The 21,839-nt window shown below is 33.7% G+C and overlaps 1 protein-coding gene across 1 annotated transcript in view; it reads right to left on the bottom strand.

Moving 5' to 3' along the window:
* Positions 1-21,839, bottom strand: part of ATRX (ATRX chromatin remodeler) — a gene marked incomplete in the record, with an annotated part of 191,522 nt that overhangs the window by 106,751 nt on the left and 62,932 nt on the right. Inside the window, 5 exon segments of the mRNA XM_056809652.1 lie at positions 1,295-1,388; positions 3,248-3,436; positions 3,815-3,963; positions 14,515-14,584; positions 18,075-21,109. Of these exon segments, the coding sequence (XP_056665630.1) occupies positions 1,295-1,388; positions 3,248-3,436; positions 3,815-3,963; positions 14,515-14,584; positions 18,075-21,109 (3,537 nt within the window).

The raw sequence follows: 21,839 nt of genomic DNA, 5'->3' as shown, positions 1-21,839 counted from the left end.
GAATAAATGTTGGATTCTTTCTGTTCTTAGATATGCAGATTATATATCATCATGAACTTGTGCATGTTCTAAGTTCTCTCAAGTCTATTTAATTCACCTCTCTTTTTTTTTTTTTAAACCCTTACCTTCCGTCTTGGAGTCAATACTGTGTATTGGCTCCAAGGCAGAAGAGTGGTAAGGGCTAGGCAATGAGGGTCAAGTGACTTGCCCAGGTTCACACAGCTAGGAAGTGGCTGAGGCCAGATTTGAACCTAGGACCTCCCGTCTCTAGGCCTGGTTCTCAATCCACTGAGCTACCCAGATGCCCCTTAATTCACCTCTCTTGATCTTAATCTGATAAGCCAGGTTTTCAACCGTCTCCACATTTTGTATTCTCTGTAAATGATATCTGTCCCAAATGAAGGCAACATAGCTAATTTTGTATAAACATTCAGACTAAATAATGCAGGAAAACATAAATCTAAATTATTAATAAAATCAGAATTGACAGATCTCAACTCTTAATTGGATGAGGACTATCAATGGAAGGAGAGACATAATGCATGATTGTGACAATTTGAACCTAGCTGAGTACAAGAATGGTGATGTTATTTATAAATAAATGGAAATCAGGGGGGGAAATGGGACAAATAATTTTGGTTTTGAACATGATTGATTTGATATATTAGTACTCCCTCTAAATTTGATGCAAAAAAAAACTATCATCTGTTTGAAGAGGAACTTTTATTTCATTGGTTTAAAACTATTTTCTAGAACCCAGATATCTAAAATGTTCTCCATAGGCTAAATGCCACCAGAATAATTCCCTGTCCTGTGTTTCCCCCTCCACACCTCTATCTGAAATATGTTTTAGAAAAAAAGTTTGTTTTTTTTTAAACCCTTACCTTCCGTCTTGGAGTCAATACTGTGTATTGGCTCCAAGGCAGAAGAGTGGTAAGGGTAGGCAATGGGGGTCAAGTGACTTGCCCAGGGTCACACAGCTGGGAAGTGTCTGAGGCCAGATTTGAACCTAGGACCTAGAAAAAAAGTTTTACTTAATTAGCAAGTGTATTATGGTAAGCTGCCAGGGGTCCAAGCTGCAAGGTATAAATCAATTTCAAATTATAACTAAAAATTAAAATTATTAATCATAATTAGATTCCTATAACACATACATGCACGGATTTCTAATGAAAGAGACCACTGGTAATATTGAAGAGCATAAATTATGAATAAATCAAGGCAGGAATGACTAGTGAGATGTTTGGGTGTAACAGAAAATGACAACAGAGCAAAGGTAAGCTCAGAGACATACCTTGTTCTAGGGCGCTGATCATCTTCAGACTCAGTCACTTCTTCACTTACCCCTGATTCTTGAAAATCAGTATCAACAGAATCTTCACTGCTCACTTGATGAAAATGAAAATATTGAATTATCAACTGTAGCATAAGCAACACTTCATTAATATTATATTGATAGAGAATATGATAAAAAATTTAATTCTTTGGAGAATAATGCTAAAATTTGGTAAAAAGGTGACATCTCAAGTGTGTTTTGTCTGAGATCATAAAAATGAATAGATTTATATTAAAATGCTACTGCTGAGTTATGGAGCAACTTCTCTTCGGACACTTATCCTGCAGGGATGGGAAATTGAATGAGTGTGAGCACCAAGGCAGGAAAACAGACCAATGGCCAAATTTATTCTAGTCATAAACTGCCAAGACCAAGCACTCTATCAACTGCTTGAACTAGGGCATATTTAACTATAGAATTAGAGCGAAGAAGAGAGTAAAATTGCTGTAGAATTATACGACTGGAGCAAATGCCTACTCACCTCTGGAAGTAGTAAACTTTCATGAACAGAACTGCAGTTTAACATTAATTTTGGGAGGTTCAGAAAGTATCCTAAACATTTTTATATAAGTGCTTGAACACTGTTTGTCACTTTACTGAAGCAACCCACCACCCAATCCCCAAACCCTACACCCTACTTTGTCTAACAAGTATGTACATTATTCTCCGATGTAGAGAAAATGAAATTTAAGGCAGGACACTGTCCAAAGGCCTATGTGAACTCAAAGGAAAATTTCTGAATATTAATAAGGCAATTTGAATAAAGACCAAATCCCTTCAGGCCTTCTAACCTCAAAACAAAACTAAAACCTTTATGGAAACCTACAATGAGACTAAGCAGAGAAAAAATAAGAGTAGTAAGCAATCTGTGAACAACCTTAAAGATTATTTCAAGGCTCAGCTATGGAGTACAGAATAGTTTTTCAGAAGGAAACATTTGATTCCCATAAAAAATTTCTAAATTCACATTTCCCAACACTAAAGAGACAGTAGACATGAAGTAGGAGCTCTGCCTCCTACTTACCTAAGGTGACACAGCTATTAAGTGTCTGAAGCAACATTTAAACTCAGATCATCCTGACTAGGACCAGCTGACTCTAGAAAATGTATAGCACTTTACAAATCTTACAGAAGAGAGCTGATTATCTATGGATTATGAGAATTTAAATAATCTATTTTAAACATTAAATTTAGAAGGTATGGGGGGAAAATTTTGATTTTCTTGAAAAATATGGCTTAGAATTACAATCTAGACTTCACAGTTCCAGATACAACTAAGATAAAACGTGAAGTTAGGCCAGCAGCACTAAAGGTGCATGGCAAAAGCAACCAAACATACACTCCTACCAAAATCTTAAGAAATCTGCATACCAATGTAATTTTAAAATTTAGTACCTCATTTGACATTTCACAAAATGGGGAAACATCTACAACTCCACTTACATAGAAGTGTGGCAACTTCAAACACTAATTCAAATCTCAAGATGTTCTGAATTACCAGCTGAGTCTGAGAATATTGCCTAAAGTCCATGAATGTTATATGATTTGCCAAACTCACAGAGCTGGTGTCAAAAGTGGAATATGAACCAAGGTCCATCTCATTCTAAGCCAAGCACATTTTTTAAAAACTCTTACTATCTTTGTCTTAAAATCAACATTATATATTGGTTCCAAGGCAGAAGAACAGGAAGGGCTAGGCAATGGGGCTTAAGTAACTAGCTTAGGATCACAGAGTTAGAAAGTGTCTGAGATCAAGACCTCCCATATCTAGGCATGGCTCTCAATTCATTCAGCTATCTAGCTGCACCTAAGCCCATTACTCTCATCTAAAATACAATATTACATTTATCATTTAACCTTATAATTTTTTTAAAATAATAATTTCCTTGTATTTTAATGCTGATTTCTAACCTTTCCTCCTATTTCTGCGTTTGGTTTCCTTTGTCTCTTTGGGCCTTGACTTCTTTTCTTCTCCTGACTCTCCATCACTCCCGGACAGTTTGTGACGTAAGAGTCTGTGCCGATATCGAGGTTTCTTGGATTGTTCAGAGTCAGAATCGGTATCAGAGTTGCCGTGTTCATCATGCTCAACGTTATGCTCTAAAGAAGTAAAGTCAGATAAAAGAATGTATAACTAAAAAGAAGTAAAGCCAGATAAAAGAAAGCTGAACAAAAAGTGGGTGACTTGTTAAAATGTTACTGGTAAAAAAATTATTAAAACAGTTATTTGAGTAAGGTAATACTGAAATATGGCATGACAAACAAAGAAGCACTTCTTTTCCTAGAGATAGGTGATAATTATCACTTGTTAGTCATATACTTCATACATGTGTGAAGTATTGGTCAAAGTGTAACCTTTTAAGAATCAAAGCTAATCTACAAAGTCATCACTTTACTAAAGATAATAAAGGTAACCATGATGATAGCTAACATCTAATTACCTCTGGTCTTACCAAATCAACGTATGACACACTGTACCTTTTTGTGGCTCACTCTCATCACCTGTGTTTTCTTCATTTTGTTTCGCAGATCGTTTTTTCATTTTAGTTGGTTCTTCATCTGAAGATGCATCCTCATCAGTGGTAATATTAGCCTGGATTTCTTCCAAGAGCATCTTTTTGGCAATTCTTGAGAATAAAAAAGAAAACAAAACTATGTATTCTATGGGTAAGAAAATGAAATGAAATCATAAATAAAGTGAATGTCAGAAGTACTAAGAAAAATACAATGCTAAAAGAAATTGCACTAAGAAGCATAGCAATACAATATACATTTTAATAAACAACCTTATAGTTTAGAGAACATCAATTTGAAAAAAAATTTTTAGAATACTCTTAATGGTAAACATCTTCCAATTTGATACAATTCAATTACATACTGAATAACTTGTCAGAACGAAATTCTCCATATATCATAAACTGGAACTCAATTTCCTTCTAATCCTCCTTACTTAATCATCATATCCTAATAACTGAAAAGGTGGATGGGCTAACCAGACAAAACACCTGTAAAAATGGCAAGACAATTCTCCTACTGAATAAATGGGAAAATTGACAAGCAATAAAACAATGGTCTCTTCCAATAGGTTTTTCTAAAAAGTCACCATAAAATGGACTAGTTCTCCAAGATGGAGTGAGGTGAATTTTCATTTTTAGACTTAGTCCATTACCAAGCATTTTTAAAAAATGCTTATTATGTACCAAACACTGTTCTAGGTGCTGGTGATAGGCAGAAAAAGAACAAGCAAGCCTTCAGTAAATCATTTAAGGCTATGAATTAAAGATTTCCTAACACCAATCAAGTCACAAGGAAAGACCAAAACAAATCAGAAGGGATATATCTGAAAATCTTTGATACCCAAGTAATCAGCACCTAAACTTCACTGCTTTAACAACCATGAATACACTAAACCAGCCAAATTCAAGAATCATAAAGCAGAAAGTGGACCAGAAATGTTTTCACATGTGTATTATAAGAACTCTTAATGTTCTTAAGGCAGGAAGTAGCACTTTGGCTTTTTATTAAAACATAGTGCAAAAGATTCACATTTTGACTAAAAATTCAAAAGATTTAAAGAACGTAAATGGTCAAAAAAGCCCTCAAGCTACCAAAGTCTCAAAAACCAGGTTCTTATAGCAATATAATTCTATAGCTGTTTAAGTAGCAAATGCCAGAGAATTAAGTTATCACATCATTTTGGTACAAGTCAAAGTGTTTCCATACAACTGCACATAACAAGAAAGCAACCAACGTCTAAGACATCACACTAAATCATTTGCACAAGTTCCAAAGTAACAGAGGGTCTAATGCACAATTGAAAACTGAAAAGGGGGATTATGAGATCTTTGTTGGACCTAGGTTTTTGACCTTTATCCAAGTTAGAGAGCATCCTCTCATAACACCACAGAAGTAGCATTTACTGAAGGGTAGGAGGATGTTGAGGCACCAGTTTTTTGACATTGAAAAGCAAGTTTTCTTTCAGTGTTCTTGGTATAGAAAGAAACATTAAAAAAATGAAAAGGTTGAGTTGGGAGAGTTGTTTATCTCCATACTAATTTATAATCCGACTCTTGTAATTATTTTTTGTAAAAACAAAAAAATACGCCAATATTGAATGCTTTCAAAAAACAGATCATCACTAATGGCTAAAGCTAATCCTATGCTTACCTGTGACTTTACCTTGCTGAGGGTTGCTTTCCTGATCTAGGCTGGGTAGAATGAGACAAGAAATAGAAATACTCAGGTGGCCCTATGAAGCATCTTTCCTCTTTGAGAAGTATCCATATTCCTCCTCATTCTGGCCCCCGAAATCAGAAGGAAAAATATTTCCAATCATATTGGCTCTATTTGATAGTTAACTCTAATAGCAAGCATATATACATTCTCCTCTTAAAACTTAGATTTCCTAAGATAAAAAATTATGATATATCAAAATACTAAACTTACTTATCTTCTATCTTGAATTTAATAAAAACAAGGACATCATAAATTAGTTACAGGATGACTATATCCATATCCAAAACAATGGGAAGCCAGATCTCAGTAGCTTTTGAGAGCAATTTAATATATACTTATACAGAACCAATGTGCTTCAGAAGGTCACATTCCTTTTCATGTATATATATATGTAAGTAGGAATGAAGATTCTTTAGACTTATTTAGTTTATATGAGCTTGCTTTCATTAAAAATACTAATGATGAGGAGGAAACCATCTAAATAAAGAACACTGGTCCTGGAGTCAAGAGACTCCAAATTCAATGATCACCTCTGAAAGTTAATCCTTGTTTGACCTGGGCGCATTCTTCAAGATCCCTGGGCCTCAGTTTCCTAATGTGTAACATTAGAGGATTGGCACAGATGACCCTTAAGGTTTCCTACAGCTCTAAATATATGATTATAAGTCAGAAAACAATCTATACACGTTGTCCTAAAGATAGGGGCAAATGAAATGACTGACAAAAACACTGAATGACTGAATCCAAAATATCAAGAAATAGGAAAGTGCCACAAAGTGTCACTTGCCCATTAGGGAAAGACACTTGCTATAGAAACAGAGCTTACTTAATTGGCACAACTTATGAAGATGGAATTTCATTTGGAAAATCAGAAGGCTTTTAGAATGATCTTCAATATAAAAAAAGATGCTATTCATGGCATAGAAAGTCACATCTCACTAGAAAGCCTGCTATGATACATAGGCCTGAAGGTTTATTTGACCGCCTTATAATTGGAATCCAAAGCCAGAGATTTTAGATAATCATCATCATTTAAGAATTAGTCAAGAGAATGTTAAAGTATCAATTTGAGATCTCACAGTCAGATCCATGCAATGGATACCTGGTAGATTCTATTTCAAGCGTCCTTTGTTTAGGCTTTAAAGGAAATTTCTGGTAAGTCACCAAAGGGACCACACGCTATTATTAGAATTTCACTGTTCAAGATTATATCCTAGGTGAACTGTATCATCTGAATCAGTTACAATTCAATCAAAAACATTAATGGAATAGGTTGTTAAATTTTTGTGACAGCTAAACGTAGAAATTCAAAAGAAATGGAGCCAATACTCCATTTTCTGCAAGAGTAGGAAGGAGAAAGGAAGAAAGCAAAATAACAAGGGGGGTAGGGGACAGGACAACAGTCCTTTGCCCAAAAATAAACATGAAGTGAACTGAAAAAGGACATAAAGAACAGCTACAATGTTAAGAGGCAAATAAAAAGAAAACAAGCAATAAGGAAAAGATAGGAAGGATAGCAAGAGAGAATTTGTCCAAACCAGAAAGTAAATGAGGATGGTTGCTGTTAAACACTTAGAACAACTAGTAGGATAATTAAACAAAAAAAGGACTATAGGGTAGGATGAACCTCTGAGAATCGAAAATGTTAGCAATTTTCATGCAGGCAAAAAATCAAAAGAAAGGCTGAACATTTGCCCCCTGGTAACTTTAGATGAAAAAGTCAAGCCTGAGTGTCACAAAATGTCATGGGCTAATGAGGATCTTATAGATCATCTAGTCCAATTCCCTTGAAAGAGGAACAAACTGTGGCCCAGAGAGGGGAAGTGATACATTTAGGTCAGTAGTGACAGAGTTCAGATTTGGAAAAGGACTTTTAACTCCCAGTCTTGGCTTATCTCACCCATATCATACTACTAACCAACTGAGGGATGGATTTGTTATAGTCTAGGAAATAGTTATGGATGTGAAACCAATTCAGTAGGAACAATACATTTAGAAGTAAAGTAGCTCAGGCTAAATTTGAAACTTTTGAAAATAAAAGATGATATGTTTTAAAAAATTTACATTTAACCCCAAGTACCAGTTCTAAATTAGTAAATTAGCTAAGTCTAAAATCCACTTCATTAAAGGGCACAAAGGGGCAGTTAGAACATGAGTGAAATGAAATGGACATTTTTGGAAGATCGAGCTATTTAACATTAAAATTCATAATTATTAAAACTTTTTAAAACACTTCTTTACGTAGTTTCACATCCCAAACATTCCATAGAAACTTGAGCTAAAATACAAAATTTTGGCTTTGAAAGTTACAATAATCTTGACTATAGTATTTAATATAAAAAACATATGGAACCTAAAATACATTTATAATGTATATAATGGTATATGCTACAAGTACCTAAGTCAAAACACTAGCATTAGGAAAAATCAATCTGTAAAACCATAGCTATCTACACATACCTTTCAAACAGGAGAGTGTAATTCAATCAATGAACAAGCATTTAGAAAACGCCTATTATGTGCTGGATACTGTGCTAGGTAGTGGGGATATAAAGAAAAGAATGAAATAATATCTGCCTTCAAGGAGCTTACATTCTATCTGGGGAGACATGTATACAAAAATACATACAGGAAAAAAAAATATGGAGGAATTTCAAGGAGGAAGACACTAGCTGGAGGATACAAGGGGAAGGAAAACCTGGAAAGCTTTACTTAACAAAGCTTGAACGTAGCATTGGAGGTAACCAGGAATTTGAGGCAGCAGAGGGGATGATAAAGTATATTCCAGGAAAGAGGGATACAATAGATGAAGCCAAAAGGATTGGAGACAATCAGGCACACCTAAGCGGCAAGTTTGGCTAAACTACAATGTGCATGGAGGATACTAATAAGTCTGGAAACTTAAACTGGACCCAGGATTTTAAGGGAGTTAATGGCCAAATAGAGGAGTTTGAATTTGATCCTAGAGTTTATAGGAAGGAATTAAAATTTAACGTATTGGAGAGCATCACAATAAAATTTGTACTTTAGAAATATTACTTTGGTGTCTGTGTGAAGGATGGATTGGCAACTGGAAGGAAAAATCCAATTAGGAGACTAAAAATGATGGGAGCCTGAATTAAGGTGAATAAAAATTAAGTGGAGAGCAGGAAATTAATGTCAATGATGTTGTCAAGGTAGAACTTAAAATACATGTAAAATAACTTGATAAACGATGTAAAGAAGAGTAAAAAGTTTAAGATAACTAATCTTGAGAACTTTAAGTGACAAGAAAGATAATGGTACTGTCAAGAGAAAAAGGTTAGGAAAAAGTGTGTGTGGTGTGGGAAAGGAAGGGTGGGGAAGAAAATTTATTCTGGATATGTTGAGTTTGAGATGTCTGTGGAACATCTGGTTTGAAGCATTCAAAGACAGATGGTGATGTAGAACTGGAATTCCCAAAAAAGAACTATGGAAAGGTGGGAGTCACCTGCAAAAAGATAACTGATGCTGTGAGAACTGACAAAGGTTCCATGGAACCACTTAGAAATCAAAAGCACTAAAAATGTTTGTGACCTATATTGCCAATTCCATACTGTCATTAAGTTAAGTGAAGTGTTCCTCTTATTTCATGATTAGATGATTATTTCAACAATATTGGTACATGGAACTTATTATATAAAAAATGTACTTCCTGTCAGAAATCTATGATAGACTTTGCAAAATCAGTTATTAATAGATTCAATGACAATAACCAATACCATTTATGGCCTATATACAGCTGTTTCGTAAGTGTTAGAAATCCAAGGTTTGAAACTACAGAAAGGCATCCTGGTGTGGGAAAATTCACCTTGCAAATGTTCTAAAATATTTTTCAATTTTCTTTTAAAAACAAAGTTAATGGATTTGTTTTTCCTTCTGAATTAAAAAAATGAGATCCCTTATTAAATTTAATTTGATAAATCATCATTTGAAGCTATTGAGAAAAAACTAAATGCTTTGCAATATTATATGTAATAATCAAGAACATTTTAAATTATGTTTTCCTTATTCCTCTCTGGAAAGGGCATTAGGAAAACAATTATCAAATGATTAAGACACAAAGTTTTGAGTGGAAAAAAGTAATTAATCATATTCAAAATGAAAGGATCTTTTATTTTCAGGTAACAAGCTATTAAGTTGTACTCAACATTCCTTATGTTTAATATAATATCTCGAAAAAAGGGATGTATGCAATCTTCCGTCAGAGTGATAGATAATTTTATTATACCAGGAATTTCTAAACTTTTAAAATTTCCTGAAAACACTGAGCTAGGTAGAGGAGGAAGGGCTATGCCAACAGTGATAAGTCCAAGTCAATCAGAATAGGAATAGTTACCAGATATTTTCCTGGTCCAAGAAGAAAAATGTAGCAAAGGGAAGTTGAGATCAAATAATAACGATTCCTTAAGTGCCTACGATGTGTTAGGCACAGTGCTAGAAACCATCTATAGCCTGGGACCTCCTGAGTTTGACAAATATTTAACCAGATACTTACCTGAATCTGACTGAGAACTTATTTTAAGAAATCCTGATTCTATCACTCAAAAAAAGGCCAAGATACTCAAAAATCTTCCTTAGAGAGTATTACATAAAAGACAGTATCTGTGGGAAAGAGGGATCCATTCCCCCCCAAGTATATTAAACAGAGAGGGGCAAGGTAGATTTGATAGCTTAAAATGACTAGGATTACCATGAATATTTTCATGATGGGAAAAACATTGTTACCGTTCATAAATGACTGTAATATGTAGTATATAAAGAATGAGTACCTGATAGAGGATCCAAATATTTACTAACATTTTTAATGTGTATAATGTTTAAGCAGATCCAAAGTTAGCAAAATAGCTTCATTAAAATGAACATTTCCAGGAGAATCCAATGTCTTCATAAAGTACTACTGGGGCCATTGAGTATGGGACCATCATCAGAAGCACTTTCTTATCCCCAAATATGAAAACTGCTACCAAATTTAAAAACAAAACACAACTACAGCTAATATCACAAAACAAACAATTTCCTGTTTTCTGGCTAGAAAGGAGTGTTTCACAGAGCACTCTTTGAGAATTCAGAAGATTCAAGGCAACTCCCAAGATAGCCATCAACTCTTTAACTCTGAGCAATTTCTTTTAACAATTTCTATAAAGTTCTAGATTCAATAAAAGTTTCTAATTGCTTGCTGCCTCGGAGATACTGGGATCAGATTTATCCTCTTTAATGACTTATATAAAAAAATATTTTTAAAAAATTTCCTCAGGAGTACCCAATTTGATTTCATTAAAAAATAAAACTGGCTTGTAATATATTCATTAACCTGAGAAAAAATAAAGGCCTATACATACAATATTACAATTAAGAAATGACAAACTATTTGTGTAAAACATTTTCCTGAATTTTTTCAGAATATTTGTTGATAAATTCTAACATAAAAAAGAGAAAGAACCCAGTAAAGCATAGTTTACATGATAAAAAAGGTTAAGTAGGGATTTAAATTCTCTTTAATTGAGCTAAGTTGGATTAAGTGAAGTTTTGACTATAAAAATAAATTTTGATCATATCTGGCATCCTCGGTTCATATTCAAAAAACAGAAAAGATTTTTCACTAAAAGAGGAACAGGAGTACTTCCAATAAAAAACTTGTTTAAGTTAACAGGAATTAAAATAGCAAAACAAATATCAAACTAATTCATGAATGTTCATAGTATTGAATTTGTTCAATGGAGTAAAAGCATAATCAGTGCAATGATGTGGCTTTAATCACTATTCTCTAGTTAGATCCAACTAAACAAATATGCTCTAAAATTAAAATACTTTCAAATAAGTAAAATGGAGAATACTGAACTCGTAGCCTTAGGTGAGGATATTACTATAAATTTCTTCACCAGACATTTTCAGTTGAGCACATCTAAAGTGAGTAAATGCTATGATTCACTTATAGATACAGTCCCTATTAATGCAATTTAACAAAAATATACTTTCAATTTAAAATTTATCTCTCTCTCTACATATATATACATATATATATATATACACAACACACTAATACATTCTAAGTCTGACTAATGTGGTGTTTTCTTTAATATCTTGAAGCCATTGGAAATTGCTCTTTTAAAATTGGAATTTTTTAGTATCTAGAAAAATAATATTAATAAAGAATTCAAATACATTTTCTCATTTCTTTTCTTTTCTTATGGCAATGGGTGTCAATGGACTTACCCAGGGTTACACAGCTAGGAAGTGTCTGAAACCAGATGTGAACCCAGGACCTCCCGTTTCTGGGTCTGATTCTCAATCTAATGGGCCACCTAACTGTCCCATATATGTTTTCATTTGCAAGAAGTATAAGCTATTAGAGCTGAAATGGACTTTGAAGATCATCTACTTCAAACATTTTACAATGGGACTGGAATCTCAGGTTTCATGATTCCTAGTCCAACATTCCTTCCATTACACGGATGCTGTGAAAAAAGTTGACAGAAGTTCATCTGATTTCATAAGAGGGTGGCCTACCAAAATTCTTTATCTACAAACTATATGATATCTCATTACCATAATTCAACCCTTAAATGAGCCATTAAAACTTAAATTAAATGCTTAAACGAGAAAAATGTTTTACAAAAATTTATTGTATCCAACAAATACTTAGGCATTCTGCATTAATACACTATTTACCTCTAAATAAACATAAACACTTGAAACATAGTACAATGTGGCTAAAAAAGCAGAAGCAGAAATAATAAAAAAATAAATACAGCAAATAAAGAAAAGCATACAGCACTGTCTCATGTAATGACTCACTCAAAATAGCAAACTGGAAAATATATATTTTCAAAATTCAATTAAGAGCTGCAAAACAAATGTTTATAATCATTCAATACATATGCAGATGTGCCTAAACACAAGGTCTACAGTAGAAGTGTGCAGTTTTGGTACTCACATACCCACAGTACAAACAAAACACTGGTTAGGCACAGGGTGCCCTCTTTGGCATGGTGTAAATCAAGAAGCTTCTTGACTACCATATGAGAACAGTTTAAGTTAATGTATAGATTGCATAACCAAAAACATAACAAAATATTCAATTTTGCTTTAAAAAAAACCCCAAACAGTTGCATTTTCCATTAAGCACTATCTGACATGCAGTGGTAGATCTTTCTCAGTAAAGCACTTGTCAATTACAGAAGGGATATGGGGTGGGGAGAATCAGAGCACTTTAAAGGTTTTCAAGTACAAAAAAGTAAAATAAAGCTTAATCAGATGAGAATACAAATTTAAAACAAGCACCTCAAGGAAAACTGGTTTTGTGACTAATTGTAAAATTAGAGAAATCAAAGTTAAATGAGGGGGAAAGTCTGCATTGTTTAAAAGTGTGTGTTTATCTAAGCAGGTATGCATGTATGCATAGATACCTATACATGTTTGTATGGTATGAGTTTTCTATAATTCTGATGGATGGTAAGACTTTGTATTTGTGCTCTTCTAGAAAATGAGAAGGAATAAACATTAAAGTGGAAAGGAATTAAAGCAATTTCAGTGGCCTAAATTTTGTGACCGAAAGCCTATACTGTGAAATCCCTGAATCACTTCCCCCCAACTGAAAAATAGCAGGATGTGTTTAAATATTTAATAAAAAAGGCTTAGCAGCATTTGATGCTGAATAATCACTATTTAAGGTGCAAAATAAAAGTATTTATTTGTTTTAATAAGAAAACTATTGACTATTTTACAGAATGGAGACTGTGCTCTATGCTAAAATTAGTAAAATTTTGAATCAAAAAAGAAGATGGAATTGGTAAATGTAAAGTACATCTCTAAGAAGAGCTGGCCTCACATTTACTAACTGCAAAATGTCAGTTTCTTACAACAAAGATGTTATGAAAAACTGGATATGCTTTTCTCATCTCCTTAAAACATGAAAGTCTATCTTACTAAGAACTAAACTCATACTGTGCTACACTTTTAATATGGTTAACACAAAAAGTACCAATTTAGAATGGGAAGGGACATTAAGAAAGTAGTATGTAGGTAAATCCATTCATTTTCCAGATGAGAAACTAAGACTCAGAATTGAGGAGGAAACCTATTTAAGCCGGGAAAGGTCTCTGGCTTCTGCTCTTTCCACTATACCACACTCTTTGCCTCTCTTGCTATGTATTTGTGTATTTTTTTTTTTTGCTGTGGACAATTAGGGATAGCTTTGCTGGAACACATAAAGAGGGAACAAATGTTAAGGAAAAGAATGAGTTGCAAAACTGCAAAAATGAATTACATTTTCTTTGACAACTGTATGCAAGGGCTTCATTTCAAATAAAACTGGATTACAGAAATTACAAGTTTATGCTACATAAACTAAAATTTAACTAAAGGCCTTTAAAAATAATAACCACTGAAACAAACTGAGGTAATATATCTGTATATGAATTGAAATTTAGCTTCAAAGTATTCCTATCTTATAAATTTGTGCCTTTTTGGTCTTTAAAAGCTAAAGCTTTTAAAAAATAGCACCACCAGAACTAACAGCAGGTATAGAGCAGAGATTAATGACAAATGAGTACGATGGCACCTATTTAGGGCCTTGTGATTCACAGTTATCATGGACAGCATCTGACTACAAGGATTAAGAAATTCTCAGTCAAATATCAGATTATACATGGGAACAGAAAGGCATAAGTGCTACCGTGCGTTTATAACACCCCCTATGCAAGGTGTGTTAACACTTCTAAATACTTATTTTTTCCTTTTTGTTTCTGAGTTTTGGCCCTGTGTGGGCCTCGCTTTGAAGCTTGCGTGAAGATTGTGAGCGTGTCTTTACCAGGGAGGCGGTCCTGGTTTTGACTGCCTGCTTGCTGCTCCGTTGCTCTCGCTTGCGCCCACGCCTAGGGTGTGTTATAATCTTTTTACTGTCCTTAGAGGTGGAATCATACCTATTCTCAGGATCATCTTCATCTTCGTCATCATCCACATTGACAGGATCTCGTCTGTCAGCTTCATCACCTTTAAAAAGAGTAAGAACTTTTATAATTATGAGCAAACCTATGGGCAATATAAGTTACAAAGGAAGCCAAAAAGACCCAATATTTTAATCAACCTTTTTTGTTTTAGACAGAAAAGAGACTGCTTCTATCCCATTAATAATGCCACATGACCACTATACATATACAAGTTATCTCTTTTATTGTTAAAAAAAAAAGGGGGGGGGAGGCGGAATTTCATATAAGTAAGTCCTTCTCTGTGAACTCAAGCTGTTGAACTAGCTCATCTCAGAAGTATTCTACAAATTTTCTGGCAAACAGAAATCTACACCATCTATAGGGACTGAAAATATCTAATATTAATCATTTTAAGGGGATTTCTCCCAAAATATTTTATATATTTTATTTCCTATTTTTTCAAAAACTCCTCAGAATACAATGAACATAACTGAACTTTCCCTGATGCCTAAAGGTCAATAAGAGGCCTATGAATTCAACTGTGATATGCTACATTTCAGGGGCTACAGAGGTCATTGAGGCATCCAGGACATCGAGTCTATGTTTCTTGTGCTTTTCAACATAGTTCTTACATTTCTTTTTATTACTGTTACCTCTTACTTAAACATCAAACCATCATTTCCTCTTTTAGTATCCCAAATTGCACAGCAGCAATTATTGTCAAATTTACTTGAAAAAACATGTATAATCTAGTTCTGTTTATGTTATGGAAATTACCCTAGATTCTTTAAAATTTTTCAGCAAGGCACAAGGTCCTGGAAACCTTACCAAAGGCTGAAAAGCACTATGGCCGAAAGGGCAGCATACCCACAAATTATGACTTCAAGAATAATTAGTGATAGAGAATACATATTCTAGTTAAAATTAAAATTCAACCAGCTGAGAAATAAGATAACCTGGAAATCAGTCCTGATCCACTCCTTATTGTTAGTGATCTCTTTCTCCTCAAAAAATAGGCTATGGTAAGCTATAGTCAGAGAACATAAATATTGTGGAACCAAGATCCTAAGCATGTCATATTTTTGTTGTTTCTAGAGAGCACGACATTGCTGCAAAGTCCTATGAAAAGATTAGGTATGAGAAGAAACCACGGAGAAATGTTTTCATTGGAGAAAGAGTGCTATATTTACACAGGGAAATGTATCTATCACTCAATATATAGTACTCGTTAATAAAATGTTCTAATCACAAGTATGTCTCTATGACAGTCATATCATGCCTACCAATCACTTAAACATACACCTCCCCTACTCTCTCAGGACTGTACTATACTCTCATTCCATTATAAGAATATATGTTCAAACTCCTGCTAGGGTAGAGAAGATGTCTCTACATAATGCTGTGAATGACACTTTGGAATCACACATTATTTAAAAATTTACTTTGGCTATGCCAGGAAAATGAAGAGTGATAAGTTAATACTTAGCATCTAAAGTACACTTTAGCACCTGTTCAAATGTACCACCTTTGACAAGGTATTTAATGTTTCTGGTCCTCTGTTTCCTCATCAAGAAAATGGGAATGGACAAGATGCCCTCCGAGACCCCTCGTGAATCTAATTCTATGACACTATAGTTTAATTTTCAGTATAAGTTTTTGAAGACAGGAATTATTTCATTGCTATTTTGGTAATTTTCAATGTACATTCTGGAGAGGAAGAAGTATTTAATTGTTGCTGCTAAATCCCAAATATCTAAGTAGCGCTGTTTTACACAAAGCAAGCACTCAGTAAATGTTCATATATTAAGTATTTAATAAACATTTGTTGTTATTATAGTATGCACTAGATTATTTTTGATGTGAATGTCTCATGATCCCAAGTCTAGTTGTCAGTGGAAATACAATACAATAGAAGAGCCTTCAAGACCTCTAGATAGAAGACAGATCAAGATAATTCACTAATATACAAGTGCTAGCACAGATGAAATGGTGAATTAGGAAAAATATAACCAAAGTTTTGCCATGAAATATTTAACAATTATAAAACAGTGGCAGCAAATATGAGTAGAAACCTAATTCCATGCCAAATTAAAGGATCTAATATATGAAAGAAACCTAATTATATGCCAAAATAAGAGATCTAATATATGAAATGGAAACATAAAACCAAAACAAGATTAAATTGAGCTTCTTCATTATGAAGCTGCCCTTTGAATAACCTGAGTCATCCTTAATACCCTGCATCCCACTTAATATTACTTAGTTTCCTTTTGGCCTTTTAAGTCTTAGTAACAATTATCTCAAATGAAAAACAAATTAGAGGTAATAGATTGTCATGTAATTCAATACCATTTCCTAAAAAATTGTTCTTTATGAAAAAAGAAACATTTAAGTAGATGTCAAAAGAATGAAGTCAAGCTAAACAGCCATCAATTTAGAAGCACAATATGCAAGAGAATTATTTTTGAATTCCCAGTTAAAAGAACTATATAATTTTAGTTGATATTCAAACCAGTATATGTGAAATCATATTAAATATCTGAAAGAATATTCAACAGGAAATCATTAAAATAAAAAGGTAAAAATTGTGATATCACATGTCAATTATGTGTGATATCTAATAGCATGAGAAATAAAAACTTCAAAAAGCCCCAAGGAGAATAATCAATATATATATATACAATTTAATTATATAATGGCTTAAAACTGAAACCAATAACCTGACTCCTTATTAATAGCATATCCATACCAACAAAGAATACTCCAGACCAGAATTAGATTGGTATTACAATCTATTTGGAGGATAGAAACAAGTAGAAAATAAAGAACTTTAAGGATTTCCTAACAATTTTGCTGTTTCCATGTTTTGTTTTTAAAAGTCAGAAATACTTGTTTGAATCCTTAGCAAATTGAAGATGAATTCTAAACAGATATCAATACAGTTAAACCAAATTATTTAACAGTATTTCAAAGTATGCCAAGTTGATCTTCCCTATTTAAAAAGTGCCAGTCAAAACTTAAAAATTTCCACATTTATCTCCATGACAAAATCATCTGTCAAAAAAGTCTGAGTGTTATGTGGCTTTCACTAAAAATTTCTGAAAGCCATTCATTTGACTCATTCAAAAAGCAATCATTTGGTCTGAGCATCTCAAAAAAGAAATGATTAAGTACTTGTACTATGTACAAAAAAGCCCTGGGACTGCAAACACAAAAGGAAAACCAAAGAATACCTACCCTCAAGGAGCTCTTATTCATTCACCTCAGGCATTAAACAGAACAGAAAGGAACTATAACTGTTTATGTTTCAACACAACTGATCCTGTGGCAGATAGCAGCAATGTCAAAAATACGATTTTGCAGCAAAAAAAAACAAAAAAACAAAACAAAACAAAAACACCACCATACCATATCTAAAAGTATTTCTAAATGTAAAGAAAAAAATTCTTCTCTCAGACCAATAATTTAATCTATCACATCGAATCTGCTATTACAATTTATTTTAATAAAAAGTGCATAAATTATAAATATTTAAAAATCTATCTATTCCACACCTGAAGAATGAACATTTGAAGGTAGTGTTATGTCTTCTGTCACTGGCTTAATTTTCTGCTCATCACCACTCCCCTCGCCTGTGGAATTCTGGTCATCATCTCCCAATTCATCAGAAGAAGAACTAATAATTTCTTGCTGCTTTTTACCATTTCTTCTGGGGGACTTCTTCTTTTTGTCTTTTACGTTTTCTTTTTTCTTATTCTTTGTCAGGGGTATTTTCTTTTTTCGTTTGCTATCCTCAGAAAATGACTCCTCTGCTTCAGAAGATGATGAGCCACTTTGTTTTGCCTTGATATTTATTTTTGCACTTAGATTTCTCCTTTCCCGAGACTCTATCCTTTTCCTTCTCTTTTCATCAGAAGAATCACAACACTCTTCTTTTGGGAGACACTTCTCAACATCAGAAGATGAACCATAGTGAACAGTCTTTGAACTTTTCTCCCCTAAGTTTTCCTTTTTCCTTTCTCTACCAGATAATCCTTTTTTACCTTCAGAATAATCACCACTTTCACTTTTCCCTGTTAACTTTTCAATATCATCAGATAATTCTTCCTTCTTTTTAGAGTTTTTCTCTCTTAACTTTTTATTTTTCTTTTCTGCTTCAGCTGAACCTTGCTTATTTTGGTCAAAATCTTCAGTCAAATGGGAACTATCTTCTCTCTCAAGTGACTTTTCAATAATATCAGATGATGTCACCTCATTTTCCTGACTAGGAAACTTTTTCAGTTCTGAAGATTTCTTTTCTTTTGTTTCAATTCTCCTTTTCTTCTGCTTCTTCTCATCTTCAGAAGAGTCCCCACACTCCTCTTTTTGTGAGGACTTCTCAGTAACATCATCAAATGAACTATCCTTTTTCATAGGTTTGCTTTTCAGATGACGACTTTGTTCAATAGCTTCTGCTTCCTTACAGGTTTCAGGAGAAGAGCAAACCTCTTCTTTCACATAACTTTTGTGAACATCAGATGATGTCGCTGCATCTTTCTTAGTTACTGGTTCTCTTAGTTGTGAGGACATACTTTCTTTATTAACTGTATCTTCTGAAAAGCAAGAATTCTTTTGTCTGTCTTCTCCATCATCATCAGATGATTCATTTATTAAAGTCTTTGTACCTTTTTTCTTTTGTTTGCTCGATCCTTTTGCATTTTGCTTTTCATCTTCAGAAGAACCATAATCCTCTTTGTTTGAATGTCTTTTTTGGGATTGTTTGGCAGCTCCAATTTTACACATATTCTTTATCTCTCTTTCTAATTCAGAATCATAATTGGAAGATTCTGAATGGCTATGGCGTTTCTTTTTAGAACCTGTGAAGCTTTTAACTGCTTTGCCTTTCTTTGTATCAAATTCAGAACCAGAAGTAGAATTTTTCCTTTTTCTCTTTCCTTTGTCACCTTTGGATGTTTGAGTCTTTATATCATACAGAGACTTCTTTGGAACATTTTCATTTGTTTCATTCTGTTCAGTATCAGAAGAACTGTGACTCATCATAGCAACTTCTTTGAGAACTGCAGGAATTTCTTCAGAGTCTGAACTAGGAGCCACAGTGTCCAATGGTTTACATTTAGGCACCTTAGTAGGTTTAGGACTGTCGATGGCACTATCAGAAGAAGTCCGTTTATCCTTTTTTACTGACTGCACTAATGACTTTCTTTTACGTTTTTCATTATACACATCATTATTTTCTTCATCTGAATTGGATGTGATAGGGTTGGCTTCAGTCTGTCGCCTTAGAGGGGTAGTCTTTACACGTGGGGATCTTCGAAGGTCAGCTTCTTCTGAAACTAATGGAATGTCATTTTCAACAAAATCCTCATCACAACTTCTTTCCTTTTGAGAGCTACGGTTTTCTGCCTTAGAAGTAACAGAACTTTTGTTTTCTTCTTTTTCTTGTGTTGCCTCCTGACAATCAGCAGCTTTTACTGGAGAATCAGAAAGGGAAACAGGAGTGAGTTTAACATACAATTCTTTTGTTACCTTAGCTGATATTTTGAATTTGGTACCTCCTTTGTGGTCTTTTGATTTTACAGAATGCTCTACATCTCGCTCTGTAGCATTATTGCCATCACGTTGGTTTTCAGATGAAACCTGAACTTCCATAGCAGCTTCAGGATTCTCAAAAATATCTTCAGGGACTGAAGAAGGAACAGAAACAATATCCATATCTAAGGCTTCAGAAGTGTTGGCAGGCTCAAAGCGAGCTTCTTTTCTATTAGATTTCTTATCTTCAGCACCAGCACTTTTATTTGCTGGTTGCCCCACCACTGGAAGACTCTGACCAACCATTTCACTTCCAACTCGCTTCATTGATAATTTATTGTCACATTTTGAAAAGTCCTTCTTTTTAGACTCATAGTATACTTCTAATTTTGTAACTTCAGTTTCTGGTTTAAGAATATCAGCTTTATGCTCCATGGTAACAGTCTCTTTATTTAAAGTATCCAAAGCACGAATCTCCATATTCACTCCTTCTTCTAATGAATGATGGACCTTCTTGATATCATTCAGCACAGATTTAAAAGCTTTAAGTTGGCGTAACTTTACTACTGTGCTCATTTCTGAATTTTCAGAGGCCTGTTTCAAAAATCTTGCAAAACTCGCATTCATGCTTGTAGTGGTCTCAACCAGCTTTTTTGTCTTTTTAACAATTTCTTTTGGCACCATTAGTGCTGTAAAAGAGTAAGTTACACTTCCAGAATGAGAATCATCCACTTTCTTTTCTTCTCCATTACAAGTTGAAACATTTTTCTTTGGAGAAAACTTGTGCGAGTGTTCAAATAATTTATTACTTTTTTCACTTTCAACTTTTATCTTCTTTTTGTTTTGCTGTAATAACTGTTCTAAATTCTCAAATACACTATCACATGCAGTGACCAAGTCCAACAAAGGCTCTGGACGGCAAATGTAGCAATACCATTGGTTGTTTTCATCCATTATTGCAGACAACTCCTTTCGACCTAAGTTGCGCAAAATGCATTTTTTGCAGAAAGCATTATGGCAAAAGTCGCAACAAATCAAGTTTCCACCTTCTGCACACCATCTGGAATTAAAAAAAACAAAGTTTTATTCCTAATTGCACTATTTTTAAAAACAATTTAAACTTGTGAAAGATATTTAGCACTATGATTACAACAACTTAGCTTACCTACAATTAGTTATACTTAGCAACTGAGCACATGAGGTTCATAAGAAAAGGGTAAAGGGAGGAAGGAAGAAGGACCAGGAATATATTTTTATTTTTATTTTCTTGAAATGAGCATTTATTTCAGAATAAAAAGGTAATCCCACCTTCAAACCTGTATTATTTATTAAGCATTTCATTACCCCAACAAAGACCACTCTGTCTCAGCCCTACACCATCCCCAACATGAACAATAGGCTTAACAGATAATTTGGAATTCAACAAACTGCCTGAAAGATCAACGGCAGCATGACTGTGAAGTCAGAGTGATCACATATTTTCCATATATTCTAATTTTATCAGTGAGAAATGAGTAGCATTCAGAAGCCAATTTATCCCAGTGAAACTCTCTTCTCTATGTAGCATCTGATACTATTGAATGATTTGTTTATATCCATGGACAGAATCATGACTACATTATGAGGACAACACTTTATAGTTATATAACACTTTAGAGACTATGAAATACTTTACATAGTTTAGCACATCTGAATGAAACTTTTTAAATGATTTGTATTCTAAAATGTAAACTATAATATAAATTAAAATTACCATTAAAAATCCAAAATGCAATTAAGTATAGCCACAA

Source organism: Monodelphis domestica, chromosome X (assembly GCF_027887165.1).
Source record: "Monodelphis domestica isolate mMonDom1 chromosome X, mMonDom1.pri, whole genome shotgun sequence".
NCBI lineage: Eukaryota > Metazoa > Chordata > Mammalia > Didelphimorphia > Didelphidae > Monodelphis > Monodelphis domestica.
The sequence above is the reverse complement of the archived record's forward strand: the minus strand, read 5'-3'. Positions and strand labels throughout refer to the sequence as shown.